Source organism: Eptatretus burgeri, chromosome 9 (assembly GCF_056783735.1).
Source record: "Eptatretus burgeri isolate ZD-2024b chromosome 9, Ebu_testis_v1, whole genome shotgun sequence".
In the NCBI taxonomy this organism is placed as follows: Eukaryota; Metazoa; Chordata; class Myxini; order Myxiniformes; family Myxinidae; genus Eptatretus; species Eptatretus burgeri.
This window is the reverse complement of record NC_140969.1, coordinates 28,423,500-28,449,547: the sequence shown is the minus strand read 5'-3', so window position 1 is coordinate 28,449,547 and position 26,048 is coordinate 28,423,500. Positions and strand designations below refer to the sequence as shown.

Sequence of the window (26,048 nt, the reverse complement as noted above, 5' to 3'; positions counted from 1 at the left end):
CACCCCACCCCTTTTGAAAAAAAAAAAAACCTGCGCCTCTCACTTCCATTGTGAGAGTTTGACTTGTAGACCAAGTAGTTTTGGAGGCATCAAACCAAAAAGGTTGAGCTATCCAAGGAAAGACCAAGCTGACAGATCATACGAGGCCAGAGTCAGAATGTCAAATCTCAGGACCAGCTTTTGATTTCCCATTTTTTCATTTTTCCTTCACATTCCCCCAATGCATCAACGCACAAACGGTGCTCAGATGCACCTTGGGGCAAAGGTGGGATAGGTTCATGAAAAACACCACACAGAACAACTTCACAACCATTCAACACACTTCAGATTGACAGTTAAACATCAGGTATGTCCAAGCTCAACTGATATCCCCTGACCGATGGCATCACAGTTGCATTCAGAAGAACTCAGTAATCCAAGAGTGGAGTTGGCCTTGGATTCCATAGGCAGACAGTTTGGAGAGCAAGTCGGGATGCCAGATTCTATCAAGAGTTCGAATAATGTCCAGAGAAACGGCCCTGATCTCATGTCCGATATTGAGAACCTCCGTTCATTGTTGGGAGAGTAGAAGCAGCATATGCATGGTAGAGTGACCTGGTCTGAATCTGAATTGATGATCTGAGATGAGTCTGTTCGAGAAAAGAAACGATTTTATGTCAACTGTGATGATGGATTCCATGACCTTCCTGATGATTGGAAGTAAGCTGATTGGTCCATAGTTAAGGGGATCAGTTTTTGTACCTTTTCATGTAATGCTGTGATGTTGGCTGATTTCCAAGCAGATGGAAGTGACCTCTGGTAATTTCCACCTTTTCAGGTGCAAAAGACACAGAATTGAGGAGCAGGTGGGTATGACTGACTGAGGGAGAGGGAGAGAAAGAGAGAGAGGGAGAGAGAGAGAGAGAGCAAGAGCAAGAGCAAGAGACAGACAGACAGACAGACAGACAGACAGAGGTGAGGGGCACAAGATTTTGAAGCAAACACAGAATTGATCCGTTCAACCTTCTAACAAGCAGAATTGTCTGTGGTACCATTTGAAGTGAGGGAAGGGATGGAAGGGGAGCACACACCAGAGACAGACTTGACAAGGTGCCACCAGGTTTTAGAGGAGGGAGACAAGTTTGAAAGTTCATTATTGAGATTGGACAGATGTTTTCTGGCTCTCCTGAGAGTAGACACACACTTGTTGTGGGCTTTGTGGAATGATCTGAGTTTGCCTTCGGTTGGATTTGCCTTCCAGGAGGATAATGCAAGTTGTTTTAAAGTCACTGCCTCACCACAGGATTCAGAGTACCAAGAGCAGAAGAATGGGTAAGATAACTGAAGACAAGATGGGATGAACCCTGTATAAGAGAGAACAGGTTTCTGTGGAAGAATTCCCAAGATGAGTTAACATCAGGGGTGGTAGATATAGGACACCAGTCCTGAAGAGAGATAGCTGCTTGCAGTCCCAATCAGTTTGCCTGAATAAACTGCTACTTGCCAGTGCTTAAGCTGTTCTCTGAGAATGGCCAGAGAGATATTGACCTTCAAAGCACATGATCAGATGAGCCAATTGGGGCAGAGGACGGGCAAGATTAATTAGCGGGAAAGTTGGTCATCACCAAATCCAGGATGGAAGATTTGCCATTGGGAGAAATCCAGGTTAGAAAGTTCACAGATGAAGTCAGACCCATGGAGTCACAGAAGTCTTTTGCAGAAGTCCCATGGCTGGTGAGAGTGGTACCAACACCCAGCCATTTAGCAGGGTGACAATTGAAATCACCACAGATGAGGAAGAGAGAGTTGGGATGAGTGAATAAAAGTTGGTCCATGTCATCTGAGAGAGAGAGATGTAAAATTAATTAGTCATTAAAAGTGGTCCGTAATGTTACAATTTGCATATAATTAAGCTGCAGAAATTGCTGAGTTGCATATTCTGATTTCAGCTGCTGTTGCACTGTTGTTTGGTTTTAATTTGATGTGATAAACATAATTAAGGTGATTTAACACAAACTATGCAATTTTGGAGGTAAAAATGCTTAGAAAGATAATGAACATATATAGACACAAGTAGATAGTGCACCTGTCATAATAAAACAATAACAATAATAATAATAATAATAATAATAATAATAATAATAATAATAATAATAGAGGCCCGACCTCTCATCAGAGCTTTGGGAAAAATCACGCCAAGTCAAGAAACATTTCAAGGCTCGAACCAATCCTAGACAGAGCGACACTCAGACGTACGCATATGCCGTACCCTTATATAATTCCCTTGCAATAAAGACGATTCGTAAAGTCAAGTCACTGTTTCATTGCCTGATCTCTGGGTGATGTATTTGCGCATACATGCCATATGTTCAACGTTTGTAATTGTCTATCATTTTACCAAAGTATTGCAATTTTTTTTACATTTTACTTAAATGTATTAATAGAAAGGCATGTCTTCAAGTGTGGGAGTCATTGAGCGGATAAGGACAAAGGATATGTGTATGAAGAAACTCAAAGGAATGCACAAACTTAAAGAGAAATCCCACCGTGGAATAAAATGAAAGAGAGAAGTGAATGTGGTGGAAAATGAAACAGATGATAGATGTGAAAACTTGTGACGAGAGATGATTGAGATAAAGACATCAGAGGTATAATTCGAGAGACCAGAATAAATGATTTCAGTGCGGCTGGAGTTGGAGGCGTGTAGTGAGTAGCAGGTACAAATGTACACGTCTGCATCATCAGGCTCAATGTTGGATAAGATGAGCTCTTGGCCTGCAGGGGATGGAAATAAAACATGAAGATGTAAAGGCAAAACAACAGTAATGTTCAAGTTGACATGCATTGTCTAATGATATAATCATCTGTGAACATTTGTATCATTGATAAATAATGGACTTAAAACATAAAAAGTTAATTTGATAACATACTCCCCAATGAAATGTCTGTTCCTGTGTTTGATTCTGGACAGAATTAAATGTATTTGACTGTATAAAGTAGATATCGGTGAAACCAAACATCAGCTGTTCATCACCGCATCGTTCAGTGACTTCCGTGAATTCTCACTACCCAGGGTTGATAAGTTAAACAGTTCTTGTCCAGTTTTTCTGTTGAAATGCTTTAGAGAGCGTTTTGATGATCGTTTTGAATAAATGTGAAACACCCTAAGAAATGGTTCGGGTCAGAACTATAAAATGTTTTGGTTCCTTGACGAATGATTGTCCTCAGAAAATGTACGAGCTTATAATACAGGTCAGGTCAGGTCAAGTATCGGAGCATGCGCCGGAGCAGCGTGTCGCTGCATCCACTTTCCACTGGTACTCCAAGTTCCTCCATATGGCCATCCCCCAGATAGACGCCTGGCCCATCTCCATCTCCTTGAGATGCTGATTAACCTGCGGCAACCACGAAACGCATGGTTGGCCCATTGGCCTCCTCCACTCACCAGGCTCCCTCGCTGAGAGAATCTGGTGAGCAGGAGCAGCGTCAGGAAAACGAGCCACATGTCCATTCAGCCGCAGCTGACACTCTCAGAAGAAGCAGGTAACAAATCACATTTGAGTCTTTTGCGAGAGAGACTCAGCATAGGATGCTCAGCATCACAAGTAAAATTGGGAGAATTTGGGTGTCAGTCAACAAGTTTCCATAATTTTTCCCATTCACTTACATATAATGTCCCAGAAGCCCCAAAACCCTACTACTGACCAGTCTGTCATCTCCTTATGATGTCTGTGTAGCTGAATTGTAGCTGTTGTGACAATGTCATCGTCTGGGGGTAAATGTTGGATTTGCCCACTTCCTGTGTGATATATTTCTGTATTTTAATTGAATTTTTTTCCCTGTTTATTGTTGTAATGTTGGAATTGATATGGAAATGTAAATTGCTCAAAGTATTTTTGAGTCTCGATATACAAGCTGAGACAATCAGTCATATTCAATGATAACAAGAAACGTCATGAGTATTGTACATCATTTATTGGAGAAGAATTTTACTATCACAGTTAGTAGTTGATTTACTGTAATATTTTTACTGGTAAACTACAGAATAATTGTCATTTGTGATGTTGGAATGTCCAATTGTATTTTAACTATAACGTCTTTATGGTTAACAGTAATGTTTTTTTTTATCAGTTAACAAAGGAATTAACAACAAAAGATTGTTAATCAAAATTGTTTTTATTACTAGTTGATTGTATTCGCAATATATTTACACTTCAACTAGAGTAAATTGTAACGGTAATGGTAACAGTGTCTCTCATTGAATACATTATAGTATTGCCCTGAAGGTTATAACCTAAAGTGTCAATGATTACATTCTCACAGAGTTGTCATTATATCTTTTTAAGTTTTTCCTCAATCCCCGCCTGAAATGCTCATATAAACTGTCCAAGCAAGACAAGTTGTTCCTTTTTCACTCTCGACAACTAAAATTGCCATTCTAGTGTGTTTCATCCTTTTGAGCAGGATGTAAAGCAATCTGGATTGGAGGAATTACATATTCAATTGTATCTTCTAAAAGAGTTGGCCATTATATGCTGGTGCATTGGTAATAATCCTTGCTTGTGATTCGCTGCTTCATTTACACCACCTTAGTGGATGGCATTTACAGGATACAGATATGGTGCAGGAATGTGTGGTCCAAATGGTCATTACCTGTACATTGATTATATTATATGATGAAACCTTGTGTGAAAAAAAGACATGTTCCGTTTGTACACACATGATCACTGATTTATTTATTTATTTATTATTGTTTGATTTGATGCTCCTTACAGAGCATTGGTGCTGTCAAAGTGGTTTCTTGCCAGGGTTATACTGGGTAGTTTGCCATTGCCTTCCCAGCAGCGTTTGTCTATGTTCTATCCTTTCGGATGCTCAGCAGCAAGGAAGCAAGGAAGCAGTATATAACATTTTGTAAATCTTCAGTATGACTCAGCTGGGGTTTGAACCACCACCCTCCCAGACTCAGGGCATACATTCTAACCATTCCACTACCGAATCTGGTTACACTTGATAAAACCTGTCTTCAAAATGTAACATGTACGCACATGCAAAATGCAATCGAAGCACAAGTTAGAAAAGCTAAATGAAGAAAGATTTCAGACATATTGGTTGCTCGAATTAACTCTTTTGATTCAGAAAAGTAAAATTGTGCTGCTCTTACCATCGAGTTGTATCTCGGCGTTTGCAGGGAGGGGTTGGCCGCTCTGCCGGCTCCATGAATACTGGACAGGTCCTGTGCTGGAAGCATAACACCGCACCGTAGCACTTTGCCCACCCTGAGCTTCCAGTCTTTCTGGGTATACAGACACTATCAATGGAGAACGTTCTGTAGGGAATGGATTGATACAACACCAGACAACTTATATGAGGAGGATCGAAACATTTCCACTGAATATGAAGCAAAACTCAGTGCAGGTGTTCGTCCCTTCATTAGGGAGGGGAGGAGGCAGAAGGCAAAGGTGAGAGAGAGTGGTGAAACATTCTGCCATCATACTAAAATGAACAATTTGGTGTCTGTTTGTCTGTCTATCTGTCTGTATGTCTAACCATGATGCATACGGTCGTTACTTATCCAATCTCAATCAAACTTTCAAAGGGACTAAGAGCCATACAACGAAGAAACTCCATGTTAAGGTGTATACAACGAACTTCATGTTTAGAAGTAGAAATAACTTATTTTGGCATTTCATGGGGCACACCTACAGGAAGTAAAAACTATTATAACCTTAAACTATTCGGTCATTTCCATTTAATGATGATTGCCTTTCCAAACAATGGCTATACTGTTGTTTAACATGAGACTGAAAGAAATTTGGAGGAAACCCAATGTCCATGAGCCATTCTATGCTCATCACATCACCCACAAACTAATGGAACCAAGCCGATTGACTCGCGAGGCCACAATGATCTTCACCTGATAAAGGTGATTAAATGACCCTTTACGGATGAATGATGTATCCCATCGCCTGTCCGATTTTTCGAGCCATAAGATAATTATTTGTGGACATATGTCAGGTCAGGCCAGATTAGATCTGTGACTTGCAACAGGCACCAAGTAAACCTGTTTCATGGTCGGGTTGTCGGCGACTAAACCATATCCCCCACCAGGTTTCCTGGTGAGGAGGGTGTATGGATATGGACACCCAGCAGGATTAAAAACAAAACATGTCAAAGGGCAGAGGAGCTCTTTGTGAGCCAACGGCCATCCATATTGAGTGCCCAACTGTGTCTGCGGACATCCTCCTGCAGTTGGGTTGCTTTATTTTTCGGAGGTTGGTGGCAGGATTTGCACTCTGGCCACCGTAAAACCCTTCATTCCGCATCACATGCCACAAAGAAATTTGAAAACCCACTACATGGGAGTACCATCTGTGCAGCTGCCCTTTGCAGGGAAGCTCACCAGTTGACGGGATTGGAGCAAAGCCTTCAGGGACCCCCACTCTTTGATGATACGAGGAAAACCATGGCAGTAGTGTGTGTCGGGGTGGTGCTGAAGTGTCGTCCATCAGACAGCGGTCTCCTTGGGTTAACCTGGGGCAGTCCCTTTGGGTGGGTGCCTGGAATATCCTATCCTGAAGACAGTATGATCAACTGTCTCTGTTATCATCTGAGCTCAAGCATTTCAACATCAGTATTGCAGCACTCTCTCAGGTTCGGGGAACTGGAGAGTGGCAAGATCGTGGCGGGTGGTTACACCGACTATTGGTCTGGTCGCTCTGATCGTTACCATGCCAAAGGAGTTTCTGCAGCTGTGTCCAATAAGCTGACACCAATGATAATTGAGGTAACACCGGTCAACGAGCGTATTATGAGACTAAGGATTCGTCACTCCTTGGGTGTCATTTACCTAGTCTCTGAAGATGATCCGACTGAGGCGAGTGATCTCACCATGAAGGACGAATTCTATGCCATGCTTGAGTCTGTGGTTGATCAGTGCCCCAGGTGAGATACTTTTCTAGTTGTGGGGGATTTCAATGCATCGAGTACAACTCATAGGGCTGGTTATGAGACATGTGTTGGTCCCCATGGGTCTGGAAATGTGAACCAGAATAGCAGTATGTTCCTTAACTTTGCAAGAAGTCATGGACTTTGGGTGGCTGGTTCATGGTTTCAGCACCCACAGGCTCATGGCTGGACTTGCCATTCCAACTCTGATGGTGTGGCAAAGGAGATTGTCCATGTGCTCGTTGATGGTCACTAGAGGATGATCCAGAACTGCAGGGTCTTCCAGAGCACTCAGTTCCTCAATACTGACCACAGGCTTGTTGTAGCAACTCTCAAGTTGCAGCATAAATCTGGGAGAATGGTACCATCCCTACCTTGACTGGATGTTGGCAAGCTCAAGGATGAGAGGGTAGCTGAGGAGTTTGCAAACAGACTGAGTGGAGATTTGGAGGGTCTGAGTGCTTTGGAGAATCGTGAAGAGTTGTGGAGTGCCTTCAAGACCACCGTCCTTGATGTTGCCGGTGGATATCTTGGAACTCACCGTAGAGCGAAGAAGAATTTTGTCCCTCAAGGGACACTGCATACTCTTGACCAGAGTCACAGGGCCAGGTTGAATGGCATAGCTGAGTTGTTCAGGAAGCTTAGGCATAAAACTGTTCTTGCGCTAAGGGTGGACAAGGAGGCCTATGTGCGAGGAATCTGTGAGGGGGTAGAACATCACCTTTGGTCAAATGATTGTCATCCTGATTACAGGGGAATTCACGCAATGCATTCCTCCAAGTCCATCTCTCGGTGTACTGCAGTTAGGGCAGAGGGTGGTGGGCTCTTGACAGAGGAGTCCGAAGTGAAGGCCCACTGGGCTGGTGACTTTGAGCGGCAGTACCCGGCTCCTCCACCAGTTGTCAAATTGGATGTCGGAGGTGTTACTATCCCTATGGCTGACCCTCCAATAAACTGTGAGCCACCTTCTTTTGTGGAAACACAGGGTGTGGTGAACTGGTTTAAAAGGGGTAAAGCTCCTGGAATCTGTGGCATCCATGCAAAACTCCTCAATGCTGGTGAGCATGCTGTACTCGTGTCATTGCATGCAGTGCTGTGCTCTGCCTGGAACACAGGTATCATCCAAACTGATTGGAAGAGGATTCTTGTTGTCCCTCTCTGGAAAATGAAGGGTGATCGCCAGGACTGCAACAACTACCGAAAGGTGATGCTGCTCTCAGTGTCGGGCAAGGTCTTTGCTCAGATAATTATCGATGGGGTTCGCCACCATCTGCTTGAGCACCAGCATCCAGAGCAGTCAGGCTTTACACCAAAGAGATCAATGATTGACCGTATCCTTGCTCTTTGGGTCCTCACTGAATGCAGACGAGAGTTTCGGCAGGGGCTGCTTGCAGCTTATGTTGATCTATGTAAAGCGTTCGATTCAGTGAATCGGGATGCCCTCTGGAGGATTCTTGGTCTTCATGGGGTGCCACCGAAACTGATCATCTAATGCCTGAACTATACTCTGGTTCTGAGAGTGCTGTGAGATGTGGTGACACCATCTCTGAATTATTTCCAGTTGTTATTGGAGTTTGTCAGGGGTGTGTACTGGCCCCCACACTTTTCAGTGCTTGTATGGACTGGATTTGGAAAAGATGTTGGAGAGATCAAGCTGCGATGCATCGTTTGGGAATGTCAAGCTACAGTATCTGACCTTGATTTTGCAGATTATGCGGTTATCTTTGCAGAGACTCAAGATATGCTTTTGAGGGCCCCCAAAGTGCTGAATGAGGAGTCGGAGCCACTGGGATTACAGGTTTCCTGGGTCAAAACCAAGATCCAGGCTTTCAATGACATATTTGGATGCTGCTATCTTTTCTGCACCCGTTTGTGGCGAGGATGTTAAGGTCACAGAGAGATTCACTTACCTTGGCAGTGATATTCATGTTTCTGCTTGCTGTGAGACAGAGGTCAATAGATGTCTGAGTCAGGCCTGGGGAGTCATGGATTTACTGGATCATGGTACCTGTGCAGGACAAATGTCTGAGTCTTCAGGTCCTTGATGCTTCCAGTGTTGCTCTACGGATGTGAGACTTGGACTCTGACAAGGGATCTGAGGCATTGACTCAATTTCTTTGGTACCAGGTCACTTCGGAGAAGCCTTCGCTATCACCGGTCAGACTTTGTGTCCAATAAGCAGTTGCTGAGAGAGACTCAAATGAGATTTGTTACCTGCATCGTCTATGAGCATCAGCTGCTGCTGTATGGACATGTGGCTCGTTTTCCTGACGCTGATCCTGCTTACCAGATTCTCTCAGCGAGGGATACTCGTGAGGGGAGGATGCAAATGGGCCGACAACATGCTTCGTGGTTGCAGCAGGTTGATCAGCATCTCAAGGAGATGGGGATGGCCAGACGGAGACCCCTGGAGTCCCGACAGAAAGTGGATGTAGCAACATGCTGCTCCAGTGTATACTCCCATACCTGACCTGACCTTATATGGATTGCTTATAACATATATTGGGTCCTCATGAAATTTCTCCCAGTCATGGCTTCAAGTGTGACATGGGATATTTCCCCTGAAGCCGATCAGGCCCAATTATGACTTCTATTCGATGCATTACCCCATTCGTAATGGTTGCTCGCTTGTTTAATACTCGCCTGAGGGAAATTTGGAGAAAAATCGGCGTATACATGTATGTATAGGGCAGTGTATAGGCTAAGATTGGTCCACACACCTCCCGGAAGGAAAAAAAAAAACATATTATAACCACAGATCAATCAGTCAATTCCTTCCGATGATCATGGCAATAATGGTAATCATAATGGTATAATAATAATATTAATAATAATGATATTAACATGCTTGTGTCCACATGTCACATGAAGAAGAAGCAGGATGTTGAGAATTTCACAGTCAGAGGAATTTTTCCATTCATGCAGTAATAATATCAATGTTATTAAAAATAATAATGTAAATAATAGTGGTTTTAACAATTTAAATCTGCATATAATGGAGCAAGTGTTTGTATATATGTATGTCCACACGATAGCCATTGGTTGGACAGCTGGCCTGAAGCCACCCACAAAAATCACATGTCTGCCATTTTGATATGCCTAAGACATCTTTGGAAGTGTCATAGTCACAATGGCCATGCACTCCCTATAAGTTTTCCATTCAGTGTAAAACAACGTATGCCACTGTTAAAAGGATCATCAAATATCAAAAGGTTGGAGTCAATTGGCATCATCGGCCTTGTGATCAAGGTGACAGTACGGATAGGCCTCAGGTTTCAGCCCTTAGGCCTTAGGCCTCTGGTATCAGCCGATGGACCAGTGCAATTGGAATTATTTGAGCTATATAAAAACCATGTATTAAACAGGGTGATCGAAAAGTCCCTGTGCACCTGAAAATGTTAATCAATGTTTTTCTATTTCCACAGGATTGACTAAGTTGCAGATGGGAATGGCTCGGACTCTCGAAGAAAGGACGTTTTTAGTGGCATTTGTTATTATTTGTGGGGAGCACTAAAGGTGAAGTGGACAAAAATAATCCCTCCACTCTCGAGGAACTCAGCGAAGTCATCATCAATGTCATCCATACTATCTGGCAACTTGAACTGGCCCGTGTTTTTGGGGGAAAAAAAAATAGAATAAGATGAGGCGATATGCATCTGGGAGTTTGTGGAGACCATTTCCAACATTTACTGTAAACAGAACAAGCTAAATAAACGGTATTGCATGTGCCCAGGGACTTTTCAATCACCCTGTATATGCACATAAGCAGTACACATGATTTTGCTTCATGTACTTAACACAGGTTGTTTTTATTTTTGGGAGAAATCGAGGCAGCGGTCTGCTGCCTATTCACTGCTCAAATAAAGGGGGAGACGCCTTACATTTTTTGCCTGTACATGTGCCGGAGTTCAAGTGATTTACTCACCTCTTTCTGCAGACAGGGGGATTATTAGCCCTGACACAAATATATGTATTTGCTCCACCAAACCTCAGGTCAGGTATGGGAGCATGTGTCAGAACAGCGCGTCGCTGCGTCGACTTTCCGCCGGTACTCCAGGGGCCTCCGTCTGGCCATCCCCCAGGCAGATGCCAGGCCATACCCCATCTCCTTGAGATGATGGTCAACCTGCTGCAACCACGAGGCATGTGGTCGACCCACTGGCCTCCTCCACTTATGAGACTCCCTCGTTGAGAGAATCTGGTGAGCAGGATCAGCGTCAGGAAAATGAGCCACATGTCCATACAGCCGCAACTGACGCTCACGGACTATGCAGGTAACAAATCTCATCCGAGTTTCTCTCAGCAACCGCTCGTTGGACACAAAATCCGACCAGCGATAGCCAAGGATTCTCCGAAGAGACCTGGTACCAAAGGAATTAAGTCTCCATCTCAGATCCTTGGTCAGAGTCCAAGTCTCGCATCCATAGAGCAAGACTGGAAGTACCAAGGACCTGAAGACTCGGACTTTCGTCCTCCCGCACAGGTACCGGCAGCGCCACACCCCATGATCCAGTGAATCCATGACTCCCCAGGCCCGACCCAGACGTCTATTGACCTCTGACTCGCAGCCAGCAGAGACATGAATATCACTGCCAAGGTAAGTGAATCTCTCCACGACCTCAACATCCTCACCACAAACAGACACAGACAGGACAGCAGCATCCAAGATGTCACCGAAAGCCTGGATATTAGTTTTGACCCAAGAAACCAGTAATCCCAGCGGCTCCGACTCCTCATTCAGCACCTCGAGGGCCCCCAAAAGGATGTCTAAAGCCTCCGCAAAGATGACTGCATCATCTGCAAAGTCAAGGTCCGAGATCTTGACATTCCCAAACGATGCACTGCAGCTTGATCTCTCCGACATCCTCCTTAAAATCCAGTCCATACAAGTGCTGAAAAGTGTGGGGGCCAGTACACACCCCTGACGAACTCCAGTAACAACTGGAAATAAGTCAGAGATGGTACCACCACACTTCACAGCACTCTCAGTACCAGAGTAGAGTTCAGACATCAGATCGATCAGTTTTGGTGGCACCCCACGAAGACCAAGAATCCTCCAGAGGACATCCCGATTCACTGAATCGAACACTTTACAGAGATCAACATAGGCTGCAAGCAGCCCCTGCCGAAACTCTCGTCTGCGTTCGGTGAGGACACGAAGGGCAAGGATACGGTCAATCGTTGACCTCTTTGGTGTAAAGCCTGACTGCTCTGGATGCTGGTGCTCAAGCAGATGGTGGCGAACCCTATCAAGAATTATCCGAGCAAAGACCTTGCCCGGCACTGAGAGCAGCGTCACCCCTCGGTAGTTGTTGCAGTCTTGGCGATCACCCTTCCCTTTCCAGAGAGGGACAACAAGGCCCCTCTTCCAGTCAGTTGGGATGATGCCTGTGTTCCAGGCAGAGCACAAAACTGCATGCAACGACACGAGTGCAGCATTTCCACCAGCCTTGTGAAGTTCAGCATGGATGCCACAGATCCCTGGAGCTTTTCCCCGTTTCAACTGGTTCACCGCAGCCCGTGTTTCCACAAGCGAAGGTGGACCACAGTTGATTCGAGGGTCAGCAATGGGGATTGTAACACCCTTGACGTCCAACTCGACAGCTGGGGGATCAGCCCGGTACAACTGCTCAAAGTAACCGGCCCAGCGGGCCTTCACTTCAGACTCCTCTGGCAAGAGCCTACCACTCTCCGCTCGAACTGCAGTGCTCCGAGGGATGGGCTTGGATGAACGCAATGCGCGAATTCCCCTGTAAGCGGGACGAGAATCACCTGTCCACAGGTGATGCTCTACCCCCTCACAGATTCCTCGCACATAGGCCTCCTTGTCCACCCTCAGTGCACGTACAGTTTTACGCCTCAGCTCCCTGAACAGCTCAGCTCTGCCATTCAGCCTGGCCCTGCGACTCTGGTCAATGGTATCCAGTGTCCCTTGAGAGACAAAATTCTTCTTTGCCCTGCGGTGAGCTCCAAGACATCCACCGGCAACATCAAGGACGGTGGTCTTGAAGGCACTCCACAACTCTTCAGGACCCCCCAAAGCACCCAGACCCCCCAAGTGTCCACTCAGCCTGTCCGCAAACTCCTCAGCTACTCTCTCATCCCTGAGCTTGTCAACATCCAGCCTAGGCTGGGATGGTACCATTCTCCAGGATTTAAGGTGCAGCTTTAGAGTTGCTACAACAAGCCTGTGGTCAGTATTGAGGAACTGAGCACTCCGGTAGACCCTGCAGTTCTGGATCATCCTCCAACGACCGTCAATGAGGACATGGTCAATCTCCTTTGCCACACCGCCAGCGTTGGAATACCAAGTCCAGCGATGAGCTTGTGGGCGCTGAAACCATGAACCGGCCACCCTAAGTCCATGACTTCTTGCAAAGTCAAGGAACTTAGTGCTATTCTGGTTCATAGTTCCGGACCCATGGGGACCAACACACACCTCATAACCGTCCCTATCAGTTCCAGTCGATGCATTGAAATCCCCCAAGACTAGAAGTGTATCTCGTCTGGGGCACTGATCAACCACAGACTCGAGTGTGGCGTAGAATGCATCCTTCACGGTGAGATCACTCGCCTCAGTCGGAGCATGAACAGAGACCAGGGAAATGACACCTCAGGAGTGACGAATCCTTAATCTCATAATACGCTCGTTGACCGGTTTTACCTCAATTATCATTGGGATCAGCTTATTGGACACAACTACAGCAACTCCTTGGGTATGGTAACCATCAGAGCGACCAGACCAATAGTAGGTTTCACCACCCACCATTATCTCGCCGCAATCCGGTCTCCGAACCTCAGAGAGAGCTGCAATCCCGATGTTCAAACGCTTGAGCTCAGATGATAACAGAGACAGGTGATCATCCTCTCTTAGGGATAGGACATTCCAGGCACCCACCTGAAGGGACCGCCTCAGGTTAACCCAAGGAGACCGCCGTCTGGTGGACGACACCTCAGCACCACTCCGACACACTCTCCCGCAATCTGACCCAGGGATGTTACCCCGTGGTTTCCCTCCTATCATCAAAGATCGGGGGTCCCGAAGGCTTTGCCCCAATCCCGTCATCCGGTGAGCTGCCCTGCGAAGGGAAGCTGCACAGGAGGTACTCCCATGGAGTGGGTTTTCAGATTTTTTTGCGTTTTTGCGTTTTGCGGAATGAAGGGTTTTACGGTGGCCGGAGTGCAAATCCTGCCACCAACCTCCTAATAAGAAGTGACCCAACTGCAGGAGGACGTCCGCAGACACAGTTGGGCACTAGATATGGATGGCCGTTGGCTCACAAAGAGCTCCTCCGCCCTTTGACAGGTTTTGTTTTTAATCCTGCTGGGTGGCGTGTCCATATCCAAACATCCTCCTCACCAGAAAACCTGGTGGGGGAGACGGTTTAGTTGCTGACAACCCGACCTCTGACTAAGTTGCAGATGGGAATGGCTCGGACTCTCGAAGAAAGGACGTTTTTAGTGGCATTTGTTATTATTTGTGGGGAGCACTAAAAGGTGAAGTGGACAAAAATAATCCCTCCACTCTCGAGGAACTCAGCGAAGTCATCATCAATGTCATCCATACTATCTGGCAACTTGAACTGGCCCGTGTTTTTCGGGGAAAAAAAAAATAGAATAAGATGAGGCGATATGCATCTGGGAGTTTGTGGAGACCATTTCCAACATTTACTGTAAACAGAACAAGCTAAATAAACGGTATTGCATGTGCCCAGGGACTTTTCAATCACCCTGTATATGCACATAAGCAGTACACATGATTTTGCTTCATGTACTTAACACAGGTTGTTTTTATTTTTGGGAGAAATCGAGGCAGCGGTCTGCTGCCTATTCACTGCTCAAATAAAGGGGGAGACGCCTTACATTTTTTGCCTGTACATGTGCCGGAGTTCAAGTGATTTACTCACCTCTTTCTGCAGACAGGGGGATTATTAGCCCTGACACAAATATATGTATTTGCTCCACCAAACCTGGATGGATAGATTTCTACATTACAGTTTTCTTTATTCTTAAACTTGATCAGTGAGAGTGATCGAACAGCATTTAATGCTGAGAATTTTGTCCAACATCACACCATTAACGCTCGAAGAGGGTATGCTGTTGCACAATCAATGGATTCAAATCCACATTCCAAAAGTGAAAAATAGAAGGATATTCGCGAAGAGTTCTGCGATTGAAATGCCGGATAGTTGAGAAGTATGTCAATGAATGACTGGAGAGATAGGAGGAAACTTTTTTCCACAATAGGTAAGTGGAATGTTATGGAGTCCTGAAAATGGCACCATGTGCCTGTTTGAGAGTTAACAAATTAAATAATTAAAATCACCATGACATCAATGAAAACAATGGGTAAAATAGTGTTTTTAAGCTTAAGAAATCAAGAGATTTGGTTTGTGTTGTTTCTCCTTGTGCACTCACCTGCAAGTATACAACGCTGTCCGGGGATGCGTGGATCTCCTTGGTATCCCGGTGCACACCTGGGAATGGGATAAAAATATAATGAGAAGGAAACTCCTTGTGTGAGCAATTGTGTGCAGGAATGTGTTCCCTTCTTGATGCATATTCTATGATCTACAACAGGAACTCTGCTACCAGGTGCCTCTGCAAGTATGTGGAATCACATCTGTGGGAAACGGTCCTGGGCCCAAGGACCTCTTCCGACCAGGGCTCTGCGACGTCATAGATCCCGGGAGCAGGTGGGATCCTGTCCACAGAGCCTGACATGGCAGCATGCGGAAAATCCCTGAATCATTTGTGCAATGTCCTTCTCTTCAAAGACTAGCGGCTGAGGTCATAATGGACAAAAGGTGTCTATGTGCATGGTATGGTGTGGCAGAATTACAGCATGGCTACATCATGGGACAAGCCACATAAAGGGCAGGCATTGATAGACAAGTCAGTGCCTGATGCAACCAAAGGACTTGAACTTGATAAGTGAACAACAGCAGTGCTTGTAGGTGTCGTTTTCTGCTTCCCATTACCTGTGTCCGGATACTTCATTTGGTGAATGCTGTGATCCACTTGCAAATATCTTCCACAAGTTTATAGCAGAAATTACATTTTGAAGCGCAGTGAGATATATGGTCATGTGTAACACTTTCAAAATCTCTACGTTTTATTTAAATATCTTTGAAGATGTTAAAAGCAATGTATGGAGAACATTCTTGTCAGTATGCATAAAAAGGGAAAACATTTGGATAGTAACATTGGTGAGGGGCTTTAAGAACTTGACGACGTGAGTTGCTTGGCGGCACACATTGGCACGGGTTGCTCGGAGGCGTGAGTTGCTGGGTGACACGGGTCGCTCATTGACTCAAGTTTGGCAGCACAAGTTGATTGGCTGTGCGGGTCTGTTGGGGTAGGGGGAAACGATAAGGATTGGGGGAGGGAGGGTGTCGATCGGTGTTGGGGGGAGGGGTCATTTGGCGCTGAGGGTTGGGAAGGCGATGGGCATTGGGGGTGGGAGAGTTGGTCGATTGCCGTTGGGTGGGGGAGGGGGTCGAACGGTGTTGGGGATGGGAGGGGGTCGATCGGTGTAGGGGGGGGGGGTGTCGATCGGTGATGTGCTTCGCTTGGTGGCTTGAGTTTGATGGCCCAAGTTGATTGGCGGGATGGATGATTTGGCAACGTGGGTCGAGTTGCTTGGCTGTGCAGGTTAATCATTAGAGTGGGTTGTTTGGTGGCATGAGTTGCTTGGCAGCACAAGTTACTTAGTGACATGAGTTGCTTAGCGGTACGCGTTGCTTGGCAGCATGAGTTGCTTGGTGGCACGAGATGCTTGGTTGCCTCCGTTGCTTGGCAGCATGAGTTGCTTGGTGACATCTGTTGCTTGGCGGTATGAGTTGCTTGGCGGCACGAGTTGCTTGGTGACACGAGTTGCTTGGCGGCACGAGTTGCTTGGTGACACGAGTTGCTTGGTAACACGAGTTGCTTGGCGGCACACGTTGCTTGGTGGCACGGGTTGCTTGGTGACATCCGTTGCTTGGCGGCATGAGTTGCTTGGTGGCGCAAGTTGCTTGGCGGCAGGAGTTGCTTGGCGGCACACAAGTTGCTTGGCAGCACACGTTGCTTGGCGGCACACATTGCTTGGTGACACCCGTTCCTTGGTGGCACGAGTTGCTTGGCGGCATGAGTTGCTTGGTGGCACACAAGTTGCTTGGCAGCACACGTTGCTTGGTGGCACAAGTTGCTTGGTGACACCCGTTCCTTGGTGGCACGAGTTGCTTGGCGGCATGAGTTGCTTGGTGACATGAGTTGCTTGGCGGCACACGTTGCTTGGCGGCATGAGTTGCTTGGTGACATCCGTTGCTTGGCGGATTGAGTTGCTTGGTGACATCCATTGCTTGGTGACATCTGTTGCTTGGTGACACGAGTTGTTTGGCGGTACGAGTTGCTTCGCGGCACGTGTTGCTTGGCGACACGAGTTGCTTGGCGACATAAGTTGCTTGGCAGCACACGTTGCTTGGCAGCATGAGTTGCTTGGTGACATCCGTTGCTTGGCGGATTGAGTTGCTTGGTGACATCCATTGCTTGGTGACATCTGTTGCTTGGTGACACGAGTTGTTTGGCGGTACGAGTTGCTTCGCGGCACGAGTTGCTTGGCGACATGAGTTGCTTGGCGACACGAGTTGCTTGGCGACACGAGTTACTTGGTGACACGAGTTGCTTGGCGACACGAGTTGCTTGGCGGTACGAGTTACTTGGTGGCACGAGTTGCTTGGCGACATAAGTTGCTTGGCAGCACACGTTGCTTGGCAGTATGAGTTGCTTGGTGACATCCGTTGCTTGGTGACATCCGTTGCTTGGTGACATCCGTTGCTTGGTGACATCCGTTGCTTGGTGGCACGAGTTGTTTAGCGGCACGAGTTTCTTAGCGGCACAAGTTGCTTAGCGGCACGAGTTGCTTGGCGACACGTGTTGCTTGGTGACATGAGTTGCTTGGTGACACGAGTTGCTTGGCGGCACGAGTTGCTTGGCGGCACGAGTTGCTTGGCGGCACGAGTTGCTTGGCGGCACGAGTTGCTTGGCAACACACATTGCTTGGCGGCACGAGTTGCTTGGTGACATCTGTTGCTTGGCGACACGAGTTGCTCGGCAGCACGATTGTTTGTTGACACGAGTTGCTTTGCGGCACAATTTGTTTGGCATCACAAGTTGCTTCATGGTGTATGGTAGCTCACCTTTCGCAGTAGTGGCCAATGTATCCTGGCTGGCAGGACGTGCAGCGATACTCAGCATCTGCAGTACTTTCGCATGTGTTTGAGAACCTGCACAAAAATGCTGCATCTTCACCATGATCAATTTTTCCTTGCTGTGTACATATTTATACCCCTCTCCATCATCAGATTCATCAGGCTGCAATTCTCCATCACATGCATGTCCAAACAAATCATTTTTTCTGTATTCATGAGTTCTTCACATTTATTGATCACACTATGTGGTGAGGCAAATGTAACACCAGACCTTAATGTAGAGGCCATTATAAACATGATGCAGCAGGATTTTTGACCTTTACATTTTGTACTACCCCCTCCACCCCTCCTCCCTCCACCCCTCCACCCTCCACCCCCACCCTACACCCCTAACAATCCCAACCATTAATGTGCCATAAATCCTTGCTTCCTCTCATTCTCCATACATTCTACTCAGTTTTCTTTTCTGTTGTCTATTTCCTTTCCCTTTTCAGTGATATTTCTTCTCAAATTCAAACCCTCCTGCACATGTAGCTTATTGATGACCCAAAAACACATCACAGGAGTGCATCTTGTTCATTCATTTTATCCACAAACTTGCATCTTCACTCAGCTCTTCATGACAGCAAAATAGCACATTACCTACAGTTACACTCAACACCAACCTCTGCAAAACATAGGAGGGGGCAGGTGTCCGAGAAATTAAGGCCAGTTCAATAAGTGTGGAAACTGACCGGTTTTCTGGTGTGGTGAGGGGGCAAGCACAAGGTTGGCAGTCATGAGGTGTCCCTTGGGTAGCGTCACCATAGTAGCCAGGAGCACAGGCCTGGCAGAGGGTGCCCATAGTGTGATGCAGGCAGTTCTACACGGGTGAGAGATAAACCATTGGTTTACTGTTTGTGATGAAACCCAAGATATTACGTCATGAGGTAATGAAGGCAAAGGTAAATGCCATTTAGTCCATCATCCCTGTGCCAGAGATATTAACCATAACAACGGAACACAATGACCTATATTTGCTGAAAGACAATGTGGGTTGTTCAACAAGAAAAGCTTAAATGCAGAAAATGCAGGTTGCGTGATTTCTCTGAAGCATGGCATGTTCCTGAAGCAGCACCCACTCATGTCCCGACTCTCAAATGGGAGTTTGCATTGACATTTGACTTAATAAAGATTCAAACACAGACCAGAGAGCTCAATTATGAGTAGAATCCTGGATGGAATAGTAAATGTTTGACTCCCATAGGTTGTGTACATTTGTACATTGGTGTTTCTAATGGGGGGAGGCGGGGATCAGGGACTTTCCTGAGAAATTTAAAAAGGGGAATTCTCCCCCTAATATCTGTTGGAGGATTACCAATCCGACTCGATATAATAGAGTAGGTGTACCCAGAATTGCCTGGTGTTGTTTTCATCCTGTTGGCATTTTGAAGAAATAATGATTTTTTTTTTGTATTCTTTTCTGGGGGCTAATACACTTCACTACACCTCCTAATGAATGGGGTTGGGGATCATTTAATACTAGTAAAGGTGCCCGTCTTCGACGGGCGTTACTGGCAACATATGGTAAAAGACAGATAGCATGAATGTATTTTAAACAATATATTATATTATTTTTATCCATTGATTATCATTCAGGTTTTCCCCTTCGACTGTCCCGCAGTAGCTCCACTTCGATGACATTACCACGTAGTTTAGTGACGACACAACGTGTACCATTCGTGAGTTCCGGAGGATCCATAGAGCGCATTAAAATTACAGGGCACCCTCTTTAAAGTGATCCAAAAGGCTGGATCAGTTTCGTCTCCATATTCATATGTTGTAGAATTTAGCTGATTCTGAAACTGTTAACAGCATGTCGATCGGATGGTTCTGTGATTTTCTACGGTAGTAAACAGAAGTACGACTTAAGCCTGTACGCCGCTATGCGGAGACCCGAAGACCTAATATTTCACAACAAACTAAAAACTCACAAAATTTGAAGATATTTTAAATAAACAATTTATTGTAATATCAATTAAATATCATTTTTATCCATCGATAATATGAATTGTTCTGTACAGCTATAGTTGTTCTCCTGGGATCTGCGCATCCATCCACAATCTATGTTCTAATGAAGTGCAGTAGGAATAATAAAAAGTCGGATGAATATGAATTGTTTAACTACCATAATCATCAAAACGAATTTTGAGGGGCCTCTTAAGGAAGCCAATAATATCATTACTATATATGTCAAAGCTTGTTTCATTTCATGCAGTAACAAAAATCTGATGGTGGAACAAAAAAAGGGGCGTGCTGAAATATTAATATAGATATTAATATAGATAATCATCAAAACAAATTTTGAGGGGCCTCTTAAGGAAGACAATAATATCATTACTATATATGTCAAAGCTTGTTTCATTTCATGCAGTAACAAAAATCTGATGGTGGAACAAAAAAAGGGGCGTGCCGAAATATTAATACAGATATTAATATAGATAATCATCAAAACAAATTTTGAGGGGCCTCTTAAGGAAGACAATAATATCATTACTATATATGTCAAAGCTTGTTTCATTTCATGCAGTAACAAAAATCTGATGGTGAAACAAAAAAGGGGCATGCCGAAATATTAATATAGATATTAATATAGATAATCATCAAAACAAATTTTGAGGGGCCTCTTAAGGAAGACAATAATATCATTACTATATATGTCAAAGCTTGTTTCATTTCATGCAGTAACAAAAATCTGATGGTGGAACAAAAAAAGGGGCATGCTGAAATATTAATATAGATATTAATATAGATAATCATCAAAACAAATTTTGAGGGGCCTCTTAAGGAAGACAATAATATCATTACTATATATGTCAAAGCTTGTTTCATTTCATGCAGTAACAAAAATCTGATGGTGGAACAAAAAAAGGGGCGTGCCGAAATATTAATATAGATTACCTTTCACGTAGCTACAAAAGGCTTCAGTCCGGTCATTTAGGGTAAAAAAAAATGGCCAAACAGTGACAGACTGGACAAAAGCACCACATTTGGCATGAAGATAGAGGGCACCAAAGTAAACATTTTGAGAAAAGGAGACACGTCCGACCTGGACCTTGAAGGTCAATTTTCAAGGTCAAAAGGTCACATCACACCAATTTACAATATAAGTCGATTTTGCTCAAAAATCTCAACATAATTGATGAGACCACTTAGCTAGGATGGTGTAAACATTTCGCTTTTCAATCGACAGTATTATAATATACTAAACAAATGTAATAACGTTAGAAAATAACACTTGTTTTTTTGAAAATCTCGAAATTTTGCGCATGGAGCTTTAAATTCCGATCCGCACGCAAGAGAAATGCACATAAGAAAACATTCCAAACAGCATATTAACAGGATCAGAAACTAGTTAATTCGTATAATAATGATGCGAGCGATAATACCGAAAACTGGACGCTGAGCAGGAAACATGCCACAACGTGGTACATGACGAATGGTCAAGTGGAAAAACAGCGACGTGTACCTGAACACTGTTTCATTCAGGTCACCCTTGACCACGGGTGGATATGTTTAACGACAATGAAATGTAAGTTGGACTCACGTTTATTGGCTCCTATTTTTGTTCCTGTTGCAAGCGCACTTGCAGAGGCTCGTGCAATCCAAATGGGCATTCTTACACTTGCAGACGCGGCATTCTTTTGTGCATCCGCACTTTATGAACTCTCTGCAGACTTAGGACACGGGAGGACGTGTGGTCCACAGTGGAGTCCATGACGTTCCTCCAGTCACGGATATCCAGCCGAAATCAGCAGGTGAGAAGTGAGGCATATCAGGATTGTCACTCGTCACCCATATACTCGCTTGAAGGATGGACCTCTTGAAGTGCTCTATTAAGGCATTCCGAGTCGGCGGTAGTCTCTCGAGGGATGGTACGAGTTGTTGAAATAGAGTACTGCGTGTTTCATCCACACTGCCGGAACTGCTATTGGGCTCGTACAGAATAACGACGAATCTTTCAATTATTGCGAACATTGGATGACCACCCGACACGTGAATGAACGGGTGTGCGACGATATCCAGAAATGTGTCTGTAACTTCGGGGTACATGTCCCATGCTTTCCAGCACGACTTTTTCCCCTTCCCCGAAAATGCCGATGTGGTGTCACATCCAGTGAATGCGTGGAAGATTGGCATTGCTTGGTTGGTGGTGGGGCCCACTAAGCTCAGCTGTCAAAAGTCAATAATTATCATTGATCATCACAACATTCATTGTCTTATCACATCATTGAGATGTTATTTTCATCCTGTTATCCAAAATCATATTAGAAATTTAAAAGAAGGAATATCCCACAAGACTTAGTATAGGTATTATTGCTCAGTATGAGAGCTGGCAATAATACAACACTGGTACACGCCTCAAAACCACCCATGCCTTCATTCCAATAAAGCCAGCCAATAATAGGACAGGGTAGTTGGACTGCAAGGTCATATTTTCAATTTGGGGGGGGTGGGTGGGAATAACTCTGCTGTGAGGCAACAGATCTGCATGTATCATCATCATACTTCACCTTCTTCACGTTATATTAAATAAATAATAATAATAGTCAGCCATAGGGCAGGGTAGTCAGATTGCAAGGCCACATTTTTGGGGGGGGGGGCAATAACTCGGCTGTGGGTGAGGAAACAGATCTGCATGTAATGTAGATCCACATCATTGAAAATCATTTTTCCGGCGGGTGGCTGGCGTCGTAAAAATCGCCATTGTTTTGCACAACTACAACCAAACACCACGCCTCTACAACACCATTCGGATGTATGGACTAGTAAAATCATATTTGATGTCATAACACGAGCTACCACTCCCTTTTCTACCCCCAAAATGGATTTTCTAACGTGAAAGAATGACATGAATTCAGAGCACAACTTACTGCCGCCATTGTTTATGTTCCATAGTTCCTCCGCATGGAGCACCGTATAATTAGGGCGGGTCATCAAATTTGCACGTTCCTCCACACCGATACTCCAGCGTCACGCCCATCGATCTGGGCCAAGTTTAGGCCCGTTTGGTACTGAACAGAGAATCGATCGTCGCTGTCTCCTTTTTAAAAATTAATCTCTGGACTCTAATCTACCTTCTCGCCAAGTTTGGTGCTTTTGTCCAGTCTGTAAATATTTTGACCCTAACTAACCGGACTACTTAGAGATTTTAATTTTAATGGAGACATTTTTTTTTTAATCCAACTTTTTTTATTTCAAAATTTTCAAAGTTTTTTTTATCTGAAACACTCCCCGGCACTCACTGATGAACATGGCCATTCTTAGTTGGTGGTGGTGGTGATGCATGCATAAACCTCGTTATGACTTCTACTTCCTCTACAGTCTACACAGTGAAGTTTGCTCATATTTTCGGTGCACCGGCACGAGCCGACACAACGACAATTCTGGATGTCTGGGCCCCGAACATCAAAGGGCATCACAGAACTGTTGTTGCTCCACTCACACGGCTTGCAGCTGCTCTTCCCTCGAAGAAGTCTGTCCGCTAGCCACACCAAGCCATTCACCTGCGGAACTAGTTACCGTGTGGAATCTCGCTCGTTATCAGAATCAACCAGACAGATCACTCCACTAACTAAGAACGGCCATGCACCACCACCCACAGAAAGAGCTCTCAGTCTGTCAATACGAGATTGAAAGTTTGACAAAGATCCATTTAGCCATCTTGAAGAAAAATGGCGACACACTCACAGACACACAAACGGCTCTCTTGTTGTATAGATATTGAAGGCAATTCTCTGTGGGTGTGTAACGTGTATGTACGTCTAAAAATCATAGAAAAAAAAAACCACGGCTCGGCCAATCTCCACAAAATTTTGCATACATACTGGGTTCCCAGAGGGACCGGATATTCCGAATTAAACCGAACAAGCATTTCTTCATTTAAAAACCCTGAAAGGTGGTCACAGTTTTGGTATTATAGACTCCAAGGTTAGATAAAACAGCTTTGAGCTTGATATGCTTTTTCTCCACTTGTGTTTTAAATACGTACTGATGCAGTGATGTAATTTACACCGTAATAAAGTGTATTTTCCCTAAATCAGCTTGGCCTGTGCAAATTGGGAGCTGTTGGGTAGCGGTGGTGGGATGGGTGGGGCAAGCAAATAGGTTATATATCCAACTGCCACAGTCACAAACAAACTATTTCAAACAGAATGCAGCAAGAGATGCCATGAACGTATAACAATGTGATCTTTCTCCCATGTAATGAAGGAAAATATATTTAATATATATATAAATACCTCATTAACAATTACACATTATGGACATTTCTCATTGGGGGAGGGGGGGATGGGGGAATTGATTCATGTGATTTTAATAGGATTTATGACCTTCAGTCACCCTGTCACTGAAAGGATCGTTAAACAAACCTACTTGTCTATTTCCATCGTCAGTCACTGGAAAAGGTTCAGTCTCTTTAGGTTCTCGGCTTCCCCATCAGCCATGGCCTCTTTCTGGGTTGACCACATCCCAAAGTTTGCCTCCAAAGCCAGCCACACACTGGGAATCCTCCATCATTCCAAGTCTTTCCTTGAAAAATCAGAACTCACAGTCCATATGCCCTGTTTCCATATATCAATGAGGTGGTACTCCTCCCAATGGACTAGTACTAGAGCGTTACATCTGTCTATCCTGGATTGTGTGTGACCTAAAGCTCTCAAAATGATTGACATCTCCGGTGACTCTACTTTTCACTGCCTCTCCATTCATCGAGCTTCATCTGCTCTTTCTCAGCTTTCCAACCCATTCTCAACTCCTCCAGGATGCACGACTTCTTGCAGCAACATCCTCCTGGTTGAACTCCAAAATTTAGGCTGAATGCATTCCTCAACTCCTTTCTTCCTCTTTTCTCCCATTTATGGAACTGCCTTCCTGAGATGGGTCAATCTCATTCTTCCCTCCAGAGCTTCAAGCAAGTGGGGCACCAGCATCTCACATCCTTGCCCATATCTTCTCACAATCTTTTCTATCCTCATTAAGCCCAAATAAACCAAACTATCTTATTTGCAGATTACTGTGCTTCCTTTGCTCCCCTCTGCTGTTATTATCTCATTCCCTTGCTTGTGTCTAACTAGTGCCCCATCGACCAACTGCTAGTTTGTTTGCTTTTTACCCCCCTAACACATATAGCTCTTCTCTTAATCGACATTTTGGACACCAAAAAAAATGAGGTCAACACTGGAGACTCATGCAGCGTATGGATTGTATACACAATTCAGCACAAACTCACACTTTTCACAACATGCTGTTTTGTCCTCAAAATGACATATTCACAAAACAACAACTTCATGGATGTTCACAAAAATGGGAGCGTGGACAATGCATGCAGTGGACCTGCTTGGGCAATGCACAAATTTTGGGTCATGATGTGCACTTTACCCGCACGGAAGATACATGAATAGCTAGGATGGGGTTAGCTACCCACCACAGGTGTAGTTTGACTTCTCTATTTGGGGGGGAGGGGGGCAGCAAACTTAATGTTAATAATGGGTAGCTCGGTCTGACTTCCAAAATTACCGTTTGTTCGTGTCGTTCCAGTGTTCGTGAAATCATAAATACAGTTTACGTTCATTATTTACTCACCGTTGTTTTTTGTTTTATCCTAATTATTTGACATTTTTAGCAGCTACCACCAATACTGTATTAGCATAACAGCAAATTATTGAAAAAAACACAAAAATTAATGAGCACTTTAAGAATCATGTCTCCCATACATAAATATGCCTTAATAGATATACCGTTCTTACATTAATGACTAAAGTAGGTGCAACTCGTCTTTCCCTTCGGTTGGCGTAAATCTCCACAATGTCCTCTGGAACCAGCTTCGCAATTAAATCGCCTTATATGTGAAGAAGAGCCAGTGAAGAGAATCTTTCCTCCCCACCCCCC

At 44.7% G+C, this 26,048-nt stretch overlaps 2 protein-coding genes across 13 annotated transcripts in view; one reads left to right on the top strand and one right to left on the bottom strand.

The window, feature by feature from the left end:
* The window catches only part of LDLRAD2 (low density lipoprotein receptor class A domain containing 2), an 814,009-nt gene that overhangs the window by 207,917 nt on the left and 580,044 nt on the right, over positions 1-26,048 (top strand). The gene's annotated exons all lie outside the window — the stretch shown is intronic.
* HSPG2 (heparan sulfate proteoglycan 2) overlaps positions 1-26,048 on the bottom strand; it is a 399,834-nt gene that overhangs the window by 117,538 nt on the left and 256,248 nt on the right. For all 11 annotated transcript variants that reach the window (XM_085894498.1, XM_085894501.1, XM_085894505.1 and 8 more), the window contains 5 exons: positions 18,854-18,981; positions 18,108-18,194; positions 15,346-15,404; positions 5,144-5,308; positions 2,644-2,754 (listed from right to left, as the gene is read on the bottom strand). In XM_085894498.1, the coding sequence (XP_085750624.1) occupies positions 2,644-2,754; positions 5,144-5,308; positions 15,346-15,404; positions 18,108-18,194; positions 18,854-18,981 (550 nt within the window). The remainder of the gene's footprint in view (positions 1-2,643; positions 2,755-5,143; positions 5,309-15,345; positions 15,405-18,107; positions 18,195-18,853; positions 18,982-26,048) is intronic.